The sequence below is a fragment of the Vitis riparia genome, chromosome 7, assembly GCF_004353265.1.
Source record: "Vitis riparia cultivar Riparia Gloire de Montpellier isolate 1030 chromosome 7, EGFV_Vit.rip_1.0, whole genome shotgun sequence".
Classification (NCBI taxonomy): domain Eukaryota; kingdom Viridiplantae; phylum Streptophyta; class Magnoliopsida; order Vitales; family Vitaceae; genus Vitis; species Vitis riparia.
Window position 1 is genome coordinate 11,039,181 of NC_048437.1, and position 19,321 is coordinate 11,058,501.

Here is a 19,321-nt window from a genome sequence, read left to right on the forward strand (position 1 = left end):
TTATGCCTATCCACTTTAATTAAAAGTTTTAATAAAAAAAAGTCTACTCATTATTTATAAATAAATCTAATAATCCCTGATATGACAATAAAAATAAATAAATGAATAGATAATAAAAAGGAAAGGAATCCGGCATAAGTAATTAGAACTGAAAAACCACCCTGCCTTGCTCCACACGCAAAACTAAAAATCAAACCTAAGCCTTGAAATCACGCACTCTCACTCTCTCCTCTCCCCCTATAAATAAAACACTCGTTCTCTTCCCTCCAAACGCCCACGCCCTTTTCTCAAACCCAGGGTGCAGGGTTTCGAGGACTGAGAAATTACTCTTCTAGGGTTCTAGGGTGTTGGTTTCGTCCCCTGATATCCCTGCGATCGAAATGTCGATCATCAACCCGTTCGCTCTCTTGGGCGACGAGGAGGACGACGATGTCTCCACCCTCGTCGCCCACGTCGCCTCCAAGGCCGGTGCTGCGGCCGCCGTCCCCCGGTCACTGCCGCCGTCGGTGAAGAAGGCGGAGGAGCCGAAGTTTCCGGTGAAGCAGACTGATTCTGGTGATCGTTTGTTTTGTTTGTCTGATCTTGTTGTTTGAATCCTTTTGTGCATTTGTTTTGTTTTGCTTTGCTTTGTTTTGTTTTCTGATTCGCGTTTGTGGGCTTGTTTGGTTCGTGGGAAACTGTGAGGAAAAAGTTGGGCCTGTTACATGTGCTTTTGTTTTTTGTTTGTGGGCTGTTGGCTTTCTGAGAATATTGAGACGAATGCGTAGGGAAAGATGACATGCTAGGGCTTGTATGAATGTGTGCGTGTGTTTTAATTAAATGCAGGCTGTAATGATAAATCTTATGAACAAACTCTGGGCTAAGGTCTTTGAACAGGCTCAAGCCATAGTTGCCTCTGATTTTTTCGAACAAGTACACTCTATGCGATGGAATTGTCTGTCAGGATCAAACCCGACAGTTTTAATGTGGAAATCAATCTATTTTCTTTGTATATAGAGGATGTTGTTGTTGATAGCAGGTATAGAAAATTCCAAAATATGTATTCTGATTTTATTTTTCACTGTTTATTCTTGATTTTGAATGTATATCTATTTTCGTCTTTTGATTGTGAGTTGTTTCCCAAGATACTGTGTTAGGAAGGGAAAGTTCAAATCTTAGGCTGTTTGAATGTGATCTTATTTTTTAATACTTATTCAAGGATTCTGTGGAGTTCTGGTGCCTAGAGTTGATCAGAACATCGATCATATTTTTTTTATGTATTTGATTCATCATATTTTTTATGTATTTGATTCATCATATTTTTTTTATGTATTTGATTCATCACATTTTTTTATGTATTTGATGGGCGTAATTTTAAGATGTGGATTTGCTGTAATGCCCTTTTGGATGTCCCAAAAATCAATCTTGGATTTTAACTAAATTGTTTTTTTTTTTTTAAATTCTAGCTTTACAAATGTTCCACTTAGAATGGTGGGGAACACGAGGGGTAGTGCTAGAAATACCCAAGTGGAATATACCCTTTTAAGTTACAGTGCCCTAGCTGGTTGTGAAGGTCATGTTTTTGTTGTCAAAAGGGAATGCATTTCTTCTATTCTTATGTTCGTTGATTTTAAAACTCCTTTCTTATGTGTCGTAAATTAAGGTTGGTTAAGCTCTGTTTTTTATGGAGCTGAAAGTGCAAAGATTTCTTTTGGGAATTTCCCATTAGAATATGTTTATATTTGTGAAGATAATGTTTAGGGTTTTCTCACATTTGATGTCCACAGGAAAAAACAAAATCTCTTTTATTTTTGTGCCTCTCTAATTTCTGTTAATGTATGTGGTTTGCACATTTTCCATAATTGTTATTTGGCTTTGCCAATAATGTTCTTAATTTATTCCAGGGAGAGGTGAAAGGGGCCGAGGAAGAGGAGGTCGCGGTCGTGGTTCAGGAAGGAATGGTCTGGATGGGAATGGCATTGAACAATCTGGGAACAAGCGTGCTGATGGTTTTCAAAGGAGCTATGGAGGATCTAATGGTTATCAGCGGAGTTCTGGTGGATCTAATGGTTATCAGAATAATAATGATGAGGTTGGTGGTAATCAGAGGAATTACGGGGGTGCAAATGGTTATCAGAGGAACCGTGGAACTGGAAATGGTTATCAGTGGAATTACGGGAGGGATTCTTATGGAAATGCTGTTGATGAAAGGAGGCACGGTGGGGGTGGTGGAGAAAGAGTATTGAATGAAAATCATGAGCCTGAGGATAGTAATCAAATCAAAATTGAAAATGAACAAATTAAAAGCCAAGGACAAAATGATGATGATGATGGTGGTTGGGAACAGGTGAATAAGTATCATGGTAAAGGATATGGAAGAGGGAGCCAATCCTTAAAAGATGGTGAGAAAACATTTAGAAATGGGAATCGGACTGGTGGTGATAAAAGAGGATATGGCGGGGGAAATAACGGATTCAGGAGTGGAGAGGGTCAGTTTAATGGTAGACGTGAAGAACTGAATCATGAAAAATGTGACATGTTGAATAACTTTGAAAAGGAGGGTGACCTCTCCAAAAAAGAGGAAGGTGATAGCCATGAAACAAAGGAGGGCGATCATGGTAATAAAGAGCATGAAATCAATGACAATAACAACAGTGGCGGGCCTGAAGGGTAAGAGTTAATTATATAGCTCCTCCTTTATTTGAACTATTATTTTGTTTTTGTTGATCTAATTTTTGTTGTTAGTCAAATGGTATTTGTTTTTCCTGTCTTATTAGCTTTTTATGAAGTCTGTGTTATATGGTCCTTTGGTATTGCTGGTGCTAGTTTAAGTTTTCTATTCAAAAAATTTTTGGTAAGACTACATTTATGACAATCGGAGCTGCAAGCTTACTTCTTAACTCTGTTTGTATGCTCATCTAGAACTCTACGGATGTTATTGATAGGTTGGCTTTAGTACAAGGGCTGTACAGTTTTTCATTTTTTTAGTTCTTTTGTTTTGATGGGTGTGCTACTCATATAGTCATATTCTTCCTTTATATACCTGGGTTGTGTCCCTTTTTGGTGGCCACCTGTTATTATATCTTGTTTCCCTATGCAAAACTAGATTTGCACCGGTGGTGCATCCAATCTCGATTTTGAATGGAAACTATTTTTATTGGATTTCTTAATTTACTCTTATTACAAACTCCTAAACCACCAATATTCTACCGTCTTTTTAGTAGCAAATGAACCTTGTCCTACATGCTTGCTGCATAAGAACAGACTTTTGGTTCCTACTTTAAATAATGGCTATGGATGTGAACTTTCTGTTTATTGATGTGTGATGGGCAGGAAGGGATGCCGTAATGCTTGTAAATCATCCTATAAATTTTTCATTATTTTGGTCAAGTGATCTAGTCTATATTCTCTCATGCCATGCCCCTCAGCTTCTTATTAATTTTAACTTAAGGTTTGTTTAACTTCTTTTCGTACAGACTTCTGCCCTACTCTCATACTTATTTTAACTGTTTCTTCTGTGAAATTTCATTTGTTCTTTCATTATGCATTTCTTATCACCATTCAACCTGAACCTTTTGGAGCAGGAATATAACTGCGACTACTGAAGTATCCAATGGTGCTGAGCCTGGACAGGGAAAACTTGCACCAGAAACAAGAAAGGATGCAGATGAAAGAAAAAGGGCTGCAGTGGAAAGACAAAATGTAAGCATTCGGGACACTGCAAAATGTTGAAATTAATGTAGCATTGTGGGCACTAAAATTCTGATCTTTTCTTCTTGATGATTTAATTGTCTTACAGCAAATGACTTTGGGAGAATACGAGAAGCAGCTTCTTGAAAAGAGGAAAAACTTGCCAGCCCTACAAAAAACCGAGGGAAAAAGAGTCATCTTTGACAAGGAATTTGAATCGATGCAACGAATAGAGAAGAAGAAAGAGGACAGCCTTTTCATCAAGCTGGTGTGTGACTTTGTTTTCTTCTGTTGGTATATTGATCTTTTTCATTTGTCATGAATATGAATTCATAAGCTTCCTTGAATTGTGTTTTTCTAGAAGACTGAGAATGACAAGCTTAAAAGGAATGGTAGCTTTGACAAGGAGGAAAAAGTTCACAAGGTAAAACATAATTATGTTATACACATGCTGCTCTAGTTTGTTGAAACTGTTTTACATTTTGTGTTCTTTAAATCCATAGGCATATATGTATTTCCTCGATGACTGATCAATTATGTGTATGTTTTCTTCTGAACATCTGTTTTGCTATGATCTTGGCTCTAGTGTGCACTAGTGCATCTGGGTTATTTCTCAACTATGTTGGGCACCTAAGTTAGCTAGTAGGTTCTCAGTATATGTGGGGGCCTGTTTAGAATAAGCTTCTGAGTTTTGTGGTGACAAGTAAAAGATGTGGAACATTTGAGAGTAATATCCAGATTCCATACATACACCCTTCAAAAGATATGATGTTTTCAGCATTTAAGAAGCTCACTCAAATAGGCTGTAGTCTTCAAATAGTACTGTTTGCAGCAATAACTCATTGCCCTTGTTTGATAACTGGAGGGTCGCATGCACCATGTTCATGAGCAGTAGGCTGGTTGTGTGAGGCCTACCAAAATTGAAATATGTTCATATAAATTTATCACTCCTTTTATTTGGTCCATCTCTATAGATGGTTTCATGTAATTATTAAGGGTTTCTGGGTAGTTGAAGTCATTCATGTCGTCCCCATATTCAATTCATTCTATTTTAACAAGCTCGTGAACTACATGGTTTTACCAAAGTTATCCTTCCTTCCTTGCAGGCTATAAGCATTGATGAATTTCTGAAACCAGCTGAAGGTGGGAGGCGGCCACCAAGGAGACGATGGCGTGAAGAGAGGGAGAGGGAGAAGGCTAGGCCTGAGGAAGAAATCCAGGCAGATTCGGTGGAGGCTGCCCCTGCTCCTGCACCTGCACCTTGCATTGAAGATCAATTCCAGTTTCCGGTGCTTGGAGGAGCTCTGAAGCACTAAATTTTGTTAGTCCGGTGGTGTTATTGTTGAATTGGGTTCATTTTCTGGCGAGATTGAAAATTTTGGTTTTGGTTTAATAATACGAGCTTAATTTGATTTTCGTTTATATTAATGTTGAGGTGCTTTTTGGTACATGCTGAGTAGGAAATAGGAATTGAATGGAAATGATGGTATTCAAGAGAGGAATCAAAATATTTACATGAGTAGGTTTTAGGTTTTGCAAGAACGAATTATCACGTCTTATTCTCTTTTTTTTTTTTAATTATAATCCAAACATTGTGACAAATAAGATTGGAATGCATTTTCTAGGGAATATGATCCCTTTATTTTGTTTGAGTAGACCGACTCTACTAAAGGCTATTTGAGCGGTTCACCCATCATTTATATATGTATAGTTGGTTGTTGGTAGGTTGTAGTTTGTGGATGACTTATTGGTAATACCTTTAGGCTGTAAGAGCGAATAACTTTTTCTTCCCTATTGTTCCCTTAACCTTTATTATCTTTATATAACTTTTTGTTACTTTCCTGTCATATGTTGGGAGTTCTTAGGATGATGGCAACACTCCTGTCTTAGCCTTGCTTCCGTCTCTGTTATTTAGCGAGTAACCCTTCCTTGACAACAACTTCTCCTTCCTTTTCTCAACGGAACTTATCCTAACAATATCATTTTCCTTCATTAGAAAAGCAAGAGCAACAACCCACAATTTAAAACACAAAAATCAATAGCAAATGTAAAAAAAAAAAAAAAATCAAAAAAAAAGAAAGGAGAAGAAATACTCCTTACAATGGAGACGAGGAAATGGGTGTGAATTTAAGAAATAGTAATAGAGGATTACAATAATTTTATTATATGGGCAAAACTCATTTGGGATAAATTTCTAAAAGCAGGCCACACAATGGGGCATATTTAGATATTATTTATTTGTTTTTAAGTGAAATTTAAAGAGAGTTAAATTATATTTTTATCTTTTTATAAAATGTATTATTTTTTAAGGGATAATTATTTTCAAATAAATACTTATTATGGTAAAAATGGTATTTGAATTGTTTAACAACTTTCATATATTTGGACAATTTTTTTAGATATATTGGATAAAATTTTTAAAGATCATTAAAAATTTTCAAGTGATTTTTTGAAAGTGTTTTAATAAGAATCACCTATCAAGTTTTCTCAAAAAAAACACTATAACTGATTTTAAACACTATTAGGAACTTTTAAAATTTTTAAAAATACTTCTTAAATTTTGTTAAATACTTTTCTTTTTTTTCAAAATAACTTTTTAGGGCAGAAGTGTTTTTTAAAAACACTCTTAGAGCACCTTTGATGTTAATTATAGGAAGTATTTTTAATATTTCTAATACTTGAAAATTTTATCATTCAAGTGTTAGAAATATTAGAAACGCTTTTTAAAATTACTCACAAACGCACTCTTAAAAAAACTAATAATATTTTTATTTGAAGTGTTTTTGGTAGAAGTCTTCTTTCCAAAAATGTTTTTAGAAAAATCAATCATTAAAATTAATTTTATTTTTTATTTGAAAAGATTTTTTTAACAAATTTGCCATTGTTATTTTAGCTTTAAAAGAGGCACATATTATCTAATTAGCTTTTGAAAAAGTATAAGTATCTAATAATGATAAGTTCTCAATTAGTTATTTACATTCATGAGAAAAATGAAACTGAAATAGATAATATATTCTATTTCTAAGTGGTCATTGACATAGTAAGAAATGATAATAACTCTCAACCATAAAGTGTGGAAGAATGTTAACATAGAAAAGATTGACCAAAAAGGAAAGAGGCTATCCAAATAGAATTAAACCCGTTGGGAAAATGAAAAGTATTTGGACTAGTAGTCCACACATCTAAAGTCGTCAAACCTTTCATACACAAATGGGTATTTGTAAGAATGTGCAATAAGAAAAATAAAATCACAAGACATAAAGTAAGACTCTAGCTCAAGGTTTTTCATAAAGATCAAGTGTTGACCATGAAGAAACATATTATCTTGTGATGGATACAATCACATGTAGATATTTAATTAATTTAGCCGTCTCAAAAGCATTGAATATGCGTCTTATAGATATTGTTACTTTATATTTATATGAGGAAACATAATTAATAGTTTAAATTATTTAATTAACCTTTTAAAATTTAAAAATGATTTGGAATTCCAAAAAACGATCCAATTAATTGCATATTAAATCAAAACCTTCTAAAATATTGTATTGGTATTTGAGTACTAAATGTATACATGTGATAAAAAAAATGTATCATTTATATATTAAAAAAAAATTAAAATTTATTCCTATTTATTTTAAATAAAATATAATTAAAATTATTGTTTTTAAATTATTATTATTACTCATTTTTAACAAAAAAAAAAATTGTTAGCCCAAGGGTTCTCCTAATTAGGTTTTGATGATAACAAATCATGGTTAAGTTACTAATTGGTTTGAATTATTAAGAATTTCAAGTATTAATTTGGAAATTTATCAAAAGACCTAATGGATGTAATATCAAGATATTTGGAAGACCTTTAATAATAGGAAACAAATATAAGATGAATGCATGGGTGCACTTAGGTTTTACATATCATTTCATGGATCTTTCAAAAACTCGATTTATTCTTTAAAGTTTTATTTCCATCAAAACCTGAGTTTAATCAAATGAACCTTAAGCAAATTACTTCAAAATTGGCATATTAATTTACCTAAAGACCTTGTCTAAGTGTTAGAAGAGAAAAAAATAGATTTTCGGGCCTAAAATGTTGAACCGATCAGGCCAAGCGGCTCAATCGACCAAGGTACCGACCGACCGATTCCCTTTACCCAGTTGAGGTCAGGTTGAGGAGTGCAAAAAACACTCTCTCTCTTTCAGTAGCCTTTCCTTCCCAGTCGAGGTATCTTCCTTCCCGGTCGACCCCTAGCTTGATCGGTTGAGACTGCTTTTTGTTTTTCTTGGCTCCCGAGGTTAAAAACCTATAAATAGAGAGCTCTATTTCATTTATGAAGTAGAGAACATCTGCATTTATTTGTCTACCCACTTATTCTTGCCTTAAAAGCTCTCATTTCTTTCTTGGTAAATTAAATCTTCACTTGCATATCCTTTATTACACCTTTGTGATTCATCTTAGCTTAGATTTGTATTTGAGTTATTATTAAGCTAGGTCGGGGGATTCATTCTTGTAAAATTGAGTGTTAAAGCCTTCAAGTGAGTTGAATCTTAAAGAGATTGTGTAAGAGTTCATTGGAGCCGGAATCCAAGTATAAAGGAGATTAGAAGTTTGATTGAAGCTTCAAGTTAGTGGAACCTTCACTCGATTAGGAGCTTGAGAAGAGTGGATATATGCAAGGAAGTGTCAAACCACTATAAAATCTGAATTTGATTTCTCTAACTCTATCTCTTTATATTTGTTTCTATTGTGCTTGAATTTGTTGTGTTAAAAAAAAATTAAAAAAACCCAATTCACACCCCCTCCCCTTCCCTTTCCCCCCTCTTGGGTGTTTTGCTCGTTTAAGATTAGCCTTTATTTTCTCAAAATCAGTTAGGTTTTTATAAAGATGTTAAATCCATATTTTTTAATATACATTAACATAGTATATTTTTATAATATATATATATATATATATATATATATATATATATAATTTATCATGTTATTATTCATATTTACTAAAAAAAATATTTATCTATAATTATAAAACTAATTTCATTTTTAATAAGACTTGAATTAAATTTAATTAATATTATATAAATTAAATTTAAAATGTTTTTATAAATTGAAAATAGAAAATTATTTTTAAAAGCAAATTATCCTAATAAATTTTTTGGTTTTTATTTTTAAAAACAATTTGCCAAAATTTCTCATCTTTGTAAAATTCTAAAAGAATGTTTTTTGTTCTTTAACTTGAAATTTGTTTTGAAAAACAAGTATTAGAAAACATGATCAAACCAACCTTAAATCTTTAAAATTTCTTGTATTTTACAATTAGGGTTACTTGTATTATGTTGTTTTCAAAAACAAAGAATAAGAAATATACACAAAGACACTAAAAAGTCTTAAGAGTAGGTTTATTAACGATTCTAATAAGTATTTCTAGCTTTTTTAATTTTTGAAAGATAAAAATTTTTAAAAGTATGTTTGACAACAATTCTAAGAAACTTTTAAAAAAAAAAATTTAATACTTGAAAAATAAAAAATTTCTAGTGTTAGAAAAGTTAAAAACATTTTCTACAATCACTCTCAAACGGACTGTAAAAACCTGTTTAATAGTGATTTTAGAAAGCGTTTTTAATATTTTTAATACTTGAAAATTTTTATCATTCAAGTATTAGAAATTTTAGAAATGTTTTTTAGAATTACTTCCAGACGCACTCTAAGTATTACAAAGGTTAAAAACACTTCCTAAAATCGTCGTCAAATAAACTCTAAGTTTCGAATTATTGGGAATTACAGGCATATGATTTTTGTGGCAAATTTTTTTACTTGCAGTCGTTTATTGCCTCTGTTTATTTCATCTTACCTTTATTCATTTTTCAACGTAACCGAAGAAAAACCAAGTTCTATTAAATTGCCATAAATCTAAGTTTTGTATAAGAAATCCATTTGTCATACTCCAATCCTTCATATGGTGTCCCTCTCTACTTTCATTTATGTCCAAAGAGAACTACCTCAAACCTATTGTTGTTATGCCCTTGTTTTAGTGTGTGTCTTTATCCATCGTTTTCAATTATTAAAATATTTATAAACAAATATAATGTATGGCTAAAATACTTTTGAACTTATATAGCATTTTCATTAAAAACATTTTTTTTTTTAAATTACTTAATATTTAGATATAAAATAATATAAAAAAAAAAGTCTTTTAATAATGTTTTTGATAATATGTTATAATAAAAATATGATTTTTTTTAAAAAAGTAACTATTAAATGATAATAATCTAATTATTACTTAGGCTATGTTTGGTTCTAGAAAGTATTAAAGGGAAAAAAATGTTAAAGAAAATGATTTTCTTATATTTGATTTGATAAATTTATATATTTTAAAATTATTTAATTTTTATATAATAAAGGGAAATAAGTCATACGAAGTTTGAAGAAACATATAAAAATAATTTATTAAGTTTAAACTTTTTTTTATTTTTTTTATTTTTTTTCCTTCTATTTTTTTTTTATATTTTTTTCCCTTAAATTTCCTGAGAACCAAACATAGTCTTAGGTAGTGTTTGTTTTTTTACTTAATTCTAAATAGAAACTTAATGTTTAATAATATTAAATATTAGGTTGTTTGTTTTTTATAGTATTTTATTTCTATTAAGTATTAAAAAGTAAAGAAAAACCAATATATTATTTTTTCTATTTTAGAAAAAGTTACATATTTTAGTTTTTTCTATTTTATAAAAAGTTTATAATAAGTTATGAAAAATAGAAAAACAAACAACTTAAATTCTGAAAATATATTATTTTCAGCAAAAGATCAAAAAAAAAAAAAACACCACCTTACAAGATTTCTAAATTTTTAAAAGTTCGTCAAAAACATCTTATTTTTGTAAGAAGATACTTTCAAGGTTTAATAGATACTTTCAAATCTTTTTTAACCTTCTCAAAATCACTACCAAGCAAAGAGATGAATGGGATTTTACATTTATACCACTCTATATGTTGAATTTATAAGGAGAAAAGTTTTTTAAAACAAATTAATTCTAAATATTAGGATTTAGTAGTTGAAATTAATCCTAAAACATGAAGTTTCGGTATAAGATGAGAAGAGTGTAATGAATGTTCCACCCTAGAAAATGGTGGTTGGTGGTGGTGGTAGTGGTCGTTGGGCTGAGGTCCGGGCCCTAACCCTAGATGTCCTTGCCGGCCGGTGGTTCATGGCGTTTGCATCCATCCTTATCATGTTCGTGGCCTCGGGTGCAAACTCCACGTTCGGCCTCTATTCAAACGCCATCAAGTCCTCTCTCGGTTACGATCAGACCACACTCAACTTGCTCAGCTTCTTCAAGGACTTGGGCGCCAACGTCGGCATCCTCGCCGGCCTCATCAACGAGGTCACGCCGCCGTGGGTAGTCCTCTCAATCAGCGCAGCCATGAACTTTTTCGGCTACTTCATGATCTGGCTTGCAGTCACTGGAAAAATTCCTCATCCCCAGCTCTGGCACATGTGCCTCTACATACTCATCGGCTCCAATTCTCAGTCCTTCGCCACCACCGGAGCCCTCGTCACCTGTGTGAAAAACTTCCCGGAGAGCCGCGGCCCGGTTCTCGGGATCCTGAAAGGGTACCAAGGAGGTCTAAGTGCTGCTATCATCACCCAACTCTTCCATGCCTTGTATGCCAACGACACAAAGGCTCTAATCTTACTTGTAGCTTGGCTTCCTGCTGCTATCTCCCTTCCATTTCTCCGGATCATTCGGATAATGAAGCCCGTTCGCCAGATGAACGAGCTCCATGTCTTCTACAAGTTCCTCTACATTTCTCTCGTTCTTGCGGGTGCTCTCATGCTCCTAATCATACTCGATAAACAGCTTCATTTCAACCAGATGGAGTTCGGTTTTAGCGCCTCCTTGGTTTTTTCCCTTCTTTTTCTCCCCATTGTTGTTGTTATCAAGGAAGAACTCAATCTCAGGACAATCAAGAAACAGGCCGTAAATGAGCCTTCACAACAGCAACCATCCGCCCTAAGAACGGAGCCAAAGCGAGTTTCTTGGTTCTCAGACGTATTCCGCTCGCCGGAAAGAGGCGAGGACTACACCATACTTCAAGCTCTTTTTAGTATAGACATGTGTCTTATATTCCTAACTACAATCTGCGGTCTCGGAGGGACTTTAACGGCTGTTGACAACTTGGGACAGATCGGTACTTCGCTTGGGTACTCCACTCGAAGCCTGAGCACATTCATTTCGCTGATGAGCATATGGAACTATCTCGGAAGAGTATTTTCCGGTTTTGTATCTGAAATCATCTTAACAAAGTACAAAGTCCCCAGGCCTGTGTTGCTCTCGTTGATTCAACTCTTGTCGTGTGTTGGATACCTTCTGATGGCCTTCAACCTCAAGAATTCCATCTATATTGCGTGGATAATAGTCGGGTTTTGCCTGGGCGCTCAGTGGCCATTGCTTTTCGCCATCATTTCTGAGATCTTTGGACTCAAGTACTACTCAACGTTGTTCAATTTCAGCTCGGTTGCGAGCCCGATTGGATCATATCTGCTAAACGTGAGGGTCACCGGTCATCTGTACGACCAAGAGGCAAGGCGGCAGATGGCGGTATTGGGAATCCAGAGGAAGCCTGGCGAGGACTTGAATTGCAGTGGGGTGGAGTGCTTCAAACTCGCCTTCATTATAATCACTGCCGTTACATTTTTCGGTTCGCTTGTGTCGTTCGTCCTTGTGCTTAGGACGAGAGAGTTTTACAAGAGCGATATTTACAACAAATTCCGGCCGGAGGAAGCTGAAGCAGTGGAGATGGAGATGGCTGTGGCCGGCAATGTGGTCAGCGGTTCTTCCGCGGTGAAAGGTTAGAGTTGTTGGATGGAGGAGTTAGGTTTAAATATTCGAGGAGGAAAACAATTGCTTGGCATTATCTCTGTGATTTGTAGTAGTAATAGTTTAATAAAACACAATGAATAAGAGTCTCATTGATAGTTATTTAGAGAGGCTTTTTTACATTTTCAATACTTAAAATTTTTTATTTTTTAAGTAATACTAAAAACACTCTAATAATCATTGTCTTTAATTATTATAATATTTAAAACTTAGTCTCGATACACTTTAAATGTTTTAATTATTATAATATTTGAAACTCCGGCTCAAAACAATAAAGATTAATTTTTATATATTAAAGAATATAGAAAATGGTATAATGGTAACTCTTTCGCCACGCATAAAATTCAGAATTTTGGTTCATATTGAAAAAAGGGATCAATCATAATGCATCACATGCATAAAAGGTCTCGTTGTTTGATCCCATTCTTTTATACCTTGATTCTATTATTTATACCGTCATCTAATGGTTTAAATTTCATCATACATCTTCCATAATTGAAATGACAAGTTCTATAGATACCAATTCGATACCCTTGCATTTTCCAAATTCAATATACGATAACTTTACATCTTTACATCAGTAGTACTTCACCTAAGCATGATAACCACTTGTTGAAATCAATGGCTTCTCTCTCGTACTAAATTGAATTACTATTATGATATTGTCATGGATAAAATATTGATCAAGATGACCTGTGATAAGGGAGAGAAGAGATTATTTAATTTGCTGTAGGAACATATGCTTTTGGCTAATCTAGATACACGTATGCATGGAAATGAATAAAGATGTGCGTTGGTGCTGTATGTGATGCATGCTTGGGCTTAGAAGGAGTTGGCCATCGCTGTCTATTTTTGTTTGTATAATTCCCATTTGCATGGATCGATTCCTTTTTGTTTCCATTTGTTTGCTTGTTTTCTGAACAAATGTTCATATTGTGAATTGACGATGAAGAATAATTTTCCATATGGGGAAAAGTTCTGGGCTACTCTTTGGGCTGGACTGGGCTCAGAGATAGATTGAGAGGGACCAGGGATTATTACATTGGATTTTTTTTTTTAAATCTTATTTTTTATTTTAAAAAATAGAAAAAATGGTAACGCTTTTCATTTTATAATATTTAAAAATTATTATTTTTTAAAATTAAGTTTTTACTTTTCGTAGAAAAATTAATTTACTTTTTTCTTTTCTTTATGTTATTGGGAATCAAATCATGGTAGTCCTTTGAGTTGTATTACAATTGAGAGGATTAGGTTTCAGCTCGTTGAAAAGGATGTAATGGAGGGGAGGATATGAAATCTTTAAAATCAATGAAAATTCATGAAAGGTGAGATGGCAAAATGACCCTCCTTTTGTCTTTCCAACTTTTTCAATTATCCTGGCCCATTTTTTTTGTCTTTATTTCTCTTGTTGATTACTCTTTTTTTTTTTTTTATTACTAATGGAAATAATTTTATGAATACTTATATTGACATTAGTATTTTAATAATATTATCATTATTGTATGATTTATTATTATTTTAAATATTATTATTATTATTATTATTATTATTTATTGCATTATTAAAAATAATTATTTGTTATTAAAAACATTCTAAAGAGTGTTCAAAAGCTACCTTGGAGAATCTTCAAGTGTCCTCCCCAATGTTCGAACATCCCCCCTAGGCATTCAAATGTTGGCTTCTCTTAGCCAGGATTTTGAGCTCATTTTGTCTATTATAGTTCTTCACATTTTCAAGGGCATTGTTATAGAACTAAATTAAGAATTGCTTTCCAAAATGATATCCCAGGCTTTTGGTTTAAATATATGATTTTCAATGAGGTAAAAATGAGAACAAGGGAGTAGCCATCTTTATTATCCTAGTTCCCCATCTCTTGACCTTCAAGAGTAATTTTGAAAGAATTCCTAGGTGAAAAAGAAGGGTATTTAATTTGTTAACCTCAACACAAAGTCAAGTGTCCTTTAAGGAGGAGCAACATTTGTTGCGTCGAGGATGTGAAGGAATTATATAAATGCTAACTGGTATAAGATCCTAGTGAATATGCATGTTTATATCACGTAAAATTGCGTACATTTCTTTCATAGTTAGTAAATTTGTTTGTTATTATTCAACCTCTTGTGATTTTAAATCTACAAATTTCTAGAAAACTTGGTAGATGGTTTTTTCAAGTTAAATATGGTGTCTATTCATGCGATTGATTTTACTTGTGCATGAGATTGATAAACTTTTAATCACAATCATTATAATTGTTGAAATAATTAAAATCCAAATAAAAATAAAAATAAAAATTCTAGAGGTATTTCGCTTGGACTACCTATTCATTCCTCCTCTAAGTAGTTCCATCAATCGAGCTAAGAACTTTTAAGTGGTCTCAAAGCAAGTTCAATTAAAAAAATAAAATCTTTTTATTCCTATTAATTAAATCTTGATTAATGGAACCATAAAGAGTTGAAACATTTATAAACTATCTACAAATCTTTAATGGGAATAACTAACCCATTAAGAGGTTTGAATGGAATTCTTTTAAAATATGTAAGGTGACGCCGAATAAGGAATTAAGAGTACATGAAAAATAGTCAACAAAAGGGAATAAGTTCAAAGGCCAATAATGGAGATTTATACAATTTCATAGATAAAAATTTACAAATAAGGAGATATAATTTAAAAGTCATTTTCATAAAATAAAAATAAAAATAAATAAATAAAAAATTCCTTAAAGTTCAAACACATTAAAGCATTCAAAATATTTAATCAATATTTTTCATATTTATGTCATGATGATAGCAAGAGGTACAAAGTAAAGATTACGGTAAAAGGCCTTCAGCAAAAGGAAGGCATTGTTTACACAGAGATTTTCTCCTCAATGGTCAAATTGACAACTTATAGCATATGGTTGTAAAAACAACATTTCTTCATGGTGATTTGGAGAAAGAAATTTGCATGCATCTACCATAAGGTTTTGAGGTTCAAGGAAAGGATAAAATGGTGTGTAAGCTACAAAAGAGTATATATGGCTTGAAAAAGGCTTCAAAACAATAGTATAAGAAGTTCAACAACTTCATGACCAGTAATGGTTTTTTAAGGTATTAGGCATATCATTAATATTATTTCAAGAGGTTTGATGGTTTCTACATTATTTTACTACTATATGTTGATGATATGTTAATTACAAAGGCTAGCATACCTGAGATCAACAAGCAAAACAAAGAAATTGTCAAAGGAGTTTATAATGTAGGATTTGGGTGTTGCGAAACAAATCCATGGGATGAGGACTACTAAAGAAAATGATATTCTTACATTATCGTAGGAAGAGCATGTAAAAAAGGTGTTTAGCAAATTCAACATCGTTGGAGTTGGAGCGAAGCCTATGAGTATCCCTTTGGCTAGTCATTTCCAACTATCCAAAGATCAGTTACCCTTAACTAAGCAAGAGTGGGTTTACATTGTCAAAGTGTCTTATGCCTTTGCTATTGACAATCTTATGTATGTCATGGTTTGCACCAAACTAGATATAGCGCATGTAGTGGGAGTTGAGTAAATATATGAATAATACAGGAAAACAACACTAGAGGCAATGATGTGGATTCTCAGGTATTTAAGTGGTACTATAGATTCAATTTTGTGTTTTAGGAAGTGAATTTAGGCTAATAGGGGTATGTAGATATTGATATGGCTAGTAATATAGACAATAGAAAGAGTATTAAATGATGCATTTATACCCTGTGTGGTACCACAGTGAATTGGATATCAAAGTTGCAGAAGATAGCTCTAAGGCACAATATTTTATAGTGACAGAGGCTAGCCAAGAAATGATATGGTTGCAATCTTTCTTAGAAAAATCAGGTTACAAGTATGAGTGGAGTGTGTTATATTGTGACAGTCAAAGTGTCATTCATCTTAAAAAGAATCATATTTATCATGCTAAGACAAAGCACATATAGGTTCAATATCACTTCATAAGATCAACTTTAAAAGATGGAGTTTTAATACTCAAGAAGATTTTGGGGAGTCGGAATCCAACTAATATATTGACAAAAGTCGTGACAATTGAGAAATTGGAGTTGTGCGCAACTTCAATTGGACTTCTCTACTGAGATTGAGAAATTATAGTCGATGCAAGTAAAGATAGTTGATGATGGGTTAGTTTCCAAGTGGGAAATTGTTAAGATATGTAAAGCCTAATTATTATCTTAATGGTGATCACCTTAATGCAAATTGGCCCTATGTAGAGACAACATGTGGATTAACCTTTGCAATAAGGTTGACGTGGGGGTTGGAAGGAGGTGGTAAACCCTCCTCCTGGGGGTTGAAGGGGGCTTTGCCCCCTAGACGAAATTCTGTGAGGGTATTTTAAGTTGAGGTATTTTGGAGATTTTACATATTTATTTAATTATCTTATTGTGTTATATTTAGGGTAGTCAACTTGGTTATATTAGTGTATTGAGATATATAAGGAAACACAAAGAAAAAGCCTAGAAAGTATAAGTTGTTTTGTGATTCTTATAATCTTCATTTCATCATAGTGAAAATATATAACAACTACAAGCGAACATTATTCTTAAAGTGAACCATAATAAATCTTGTATATTCTTATATTATAATTTTTTACATTTGTTTATTGTCGCTTTTGAAAATAAGAGTAGGATGTTTTAATCTTAAGAGAAAATGGTGTTCATTCATGCAATTGATTTTACTTGTGCGGGAGATTGATAAACTTTTAATCACAATTATTATAATTATTGAAGTAATTAAAATTTGAATAAAATAAAAACTTCTTGAGGTATTTCACTTGGACTACCTATTCATTCCTCTTCTAGGTAGTTCCATCAATCGAGTCAAGAACTTTTAAGTGGCGTGAAAGGAAGCTCAATTAAAAATAAATAAATAAATAAACTCTTTAAATTCCCCTATAATTAAATCTTGATTAATGGGTATAACTAACCCCACCGGAAGGGTTGATTAGAATTCCTTTAAAACATGTAAGGTGATGGGTATAAATAAAAATTATACAATTTCATGAAAAATAATCATTATCCAATAAGGAGTTAAGAGTAGATTAAAAATAGTCAATAAAAGAGAATAAATTCGAAGCCGAATAAAAAACATTTATATGATTTTATAGATAAAAACTTATAAATAAGGGCATATAATTTTAAAGTCATTTCCAAAAAAAATCATTGAAGTTCAAACCCTCAAGACATTCAAAAGTTTCAATCTATATTTTTTATATTTACGTGAATAATAATTGTATATTAAATTAATAAAATTAAAATATAAACATACGAAAAAGATAAAAAATAAAGTATGTTTGGTAATAATTTAGGAGAGCGTTTTTAGGCTCAAAAGAAGACCATATGGGAGTGATTTGAACCGTCCATGCGTGTAATGAGTGAGGGTGAAAACATATGAATCCAAGAAGCAAATGGAATACTCTGGAAGACATGGGAAATAGGGTCTGGCTCTTGACTGAATGGATGGAGTTCAGTTTGAAGGCTCTGTAAACCACTTCACCTGCCATCGCTGGCCCTGGACATATCTTATCCACTCTCCTATTTTTCCAATTTAATACATTATCCAAACACCTTCTTTTCCTTCCTGTGTCCCTCACTCCACCGCTCTTCCCAACTGTACACACCCGGCGTCCCAATCCACTGCTCCTCTCCCATCATTAGTCACATCTATCCCATCCTAATAACTCAACGATTCAGATTTTATCACAATCTGTTCACTGTACTCACGTGCTATACACCAACCACTCTCCAACACGATGTGGATTTGCCGCGTTCTCGAATCAGCAAACGATACAACCAATATTTACAATATTTTATTTTTCGTTAAGGATTATGATCATCTTGTACGCACAAAGAAACGGCCGTCCGAAACGGCGTCGAACCCCACTGACCGGCATTTCACGGTGAACTCCGTTGATGCCGGCGCTAGAGGCGGGCTTGGTGTGGCGGTACGCCGGCAAGGCCCGAACCACTTGTTCTGCATGTATCGATTCTTCCTCCAGGGTGGCAGGTGAAGCCCTCTGCTCTTCAGCGATCTCTTAGCCGCGTCGCACGTTAGCTTCACGATCTTCTTTAAGTCCTCGCTTTTACCGATGAAAACCCTAGGCAGTGTTTGGATGAGACGCTTGTACTGATCGGTCGGTCTTGCGATCTCGAACTCGCCGGCGAAGTCGAGGTCCACGATGTAGCGTTTCTCCGATCTGAGGACGTCGATAAACTCGTAGTTCCCGGCGGTGAGCCCGCCCGAGCCGTCCCATTTGGTGCGGCACACCGCCGCATTGTGGCCGAGATCTCTGAGCACCGCCGCGACACTCCGCCGGATCGCCGCCTTGTTTGATCTCGGACACGAGAGCGAGCCCACGGCCTTGGAGACATGCGAGAAAAGCAATGTACGGTACCGATCGACATTGGCCGTCGGATAAAGCAGAGACGCAACCACCTCTGTGGGATCGAACGGCGAAGAGTCGTCATCGTCGTTCTCGGAACCCAATTCCATCTCGGACGTTTGAGCTTCGGCGCAGTCCTCAAGGAAACCGTAGACGAGATCGGAGAGGCACGGCGAGTCTTCCTCGGCGTCGCTGCTACTGCCGCTGCTGACGGGGACTGAGTCACGGCCGACGATTCGCGCTTTCACTCTATCATCGAGCGGGTCAGTGACTCGCTTCGATCTCACGAACACCGCCATCTCTCTGTGTCTCTTCAGGTAAAAGTGCTTATCAAAAGGCAGCTAATTTTGGCATTTTAAGTGTTTCTGATGGCTCAGTTTTGAA

General features: G+C 34.0%; 3 protein-coding genes across 4 annotated transcripts; 2 read left to right on the forward strand and 1 right to left on the reverse strand.

Moving 5' to 3' along the window:
- The first annotated feature begins 253 nt into the window (after positions 1 to 253).
- LOC117919011 (RGG repeats nuclear RNA binding protein A-like) lies at positions 254 to 5,117 on the forward strand. Of its 2 annotated transcripts, none has more exons than XM_034836020.1 (6): positions 254 to 555; positions 1,884 to 2,649; positions 3,564 to 3,681; positions 3,779 to 3,937; positions 4,034 to 4,093; positions 4,776 to 5,117. In XM_034836020.1, the coding sequence occupies exons 1-6, from the start codon at positions 381 to 383 to the stop codon at positions 4,983 to 4,985; spliced, it is 1,488 nt and encodes a 495-aa protein (XP_034691911.1). In that variant the 5' UTR covers positions 254 to 380; the 3' UTR covers positions 4,986 to 5,117. The 2 variants fall into 2 exon arrangements, with proteins under 2 accessions (XP_034691911.1, XP_034691910.1); XM_034836019.1 differs by having other exon boundaries at positions 256 to 555; positions 4,031 to 4,093.
- Positions 5,118 to 10,785: 5,668 nt separating this feature from the next.
- Positions 10,786 to 12,646, forward strand: LOC117919181 (protein NUCLEAR FUSION DEFECTIVE 4-like). Its single transcript, XM_034836297.1, has one exon. The coding sequence runs from the start codon at positions 10,786 to 10,788 to the stop codon at positions 12,514 to 12,516; it is 1,731 nt and encodes a 576-aa protein (XP_034692188.1). The 3' UTR covers positions 12,517 to 12,646.
- A 5,185-nt stretch (positions 12,647 to 17,831) lies between these two features.
- On the reverse strand, positions 17,832 to 19,321 carry LOC117917842. The gene has a single exon (XM_034834270.1). The coding sequence runs from the start codon at positions 19,234 to 19,236 to the stop codon at positions 18,388 to 18,390; it is 849 nt and encodes a 282-aa protein (XP_034690161.1). The 5' UTR covers positions 19,237 to 19,321; the 3' UTR covers positions 17,832 to 18,387.

Excerpts from the sequence above, each read along its gene's own strand:
- LOC117919011 (XM_034836019.1), top strand. The coding sequence starts at position 381 with ATGTCGATCATCAACCCGTTCGCTCTCTTGGGCGACGAGGAGGACGAC. Across the intron at positions 556-1,883 it reads GGTGAAGCAGACTGATTCTG|GGAGAGGTGAAAGGGGCCGA; the intron begins GTGATCGTTTGT and ends AATTTATTCCAG. Across the intron at positions 3,682-3,778 it reads CTGCAGTGGAAAGACAAAAT|CAAATGACTTTGGGAGAATA; the intron begins GTAAGCATTCGG and ends ATTGTCTTACAG.
- LOC117919181 (XM_034836297.1), top strand. The coding sequence starts at position 10,786 with ATGGTGGTTGGTGGTGGTGGTAGTGGTCGTTGGGCTGAGGTCCGGGCC.
- LOC117917842 (XM_034834270.1), bottom strand. The coding sequence starts at position 19,236 with ATGGCGGTGTTCGTGAGATCGAAGCGAGTCACTGACCCGCTCGATGAT.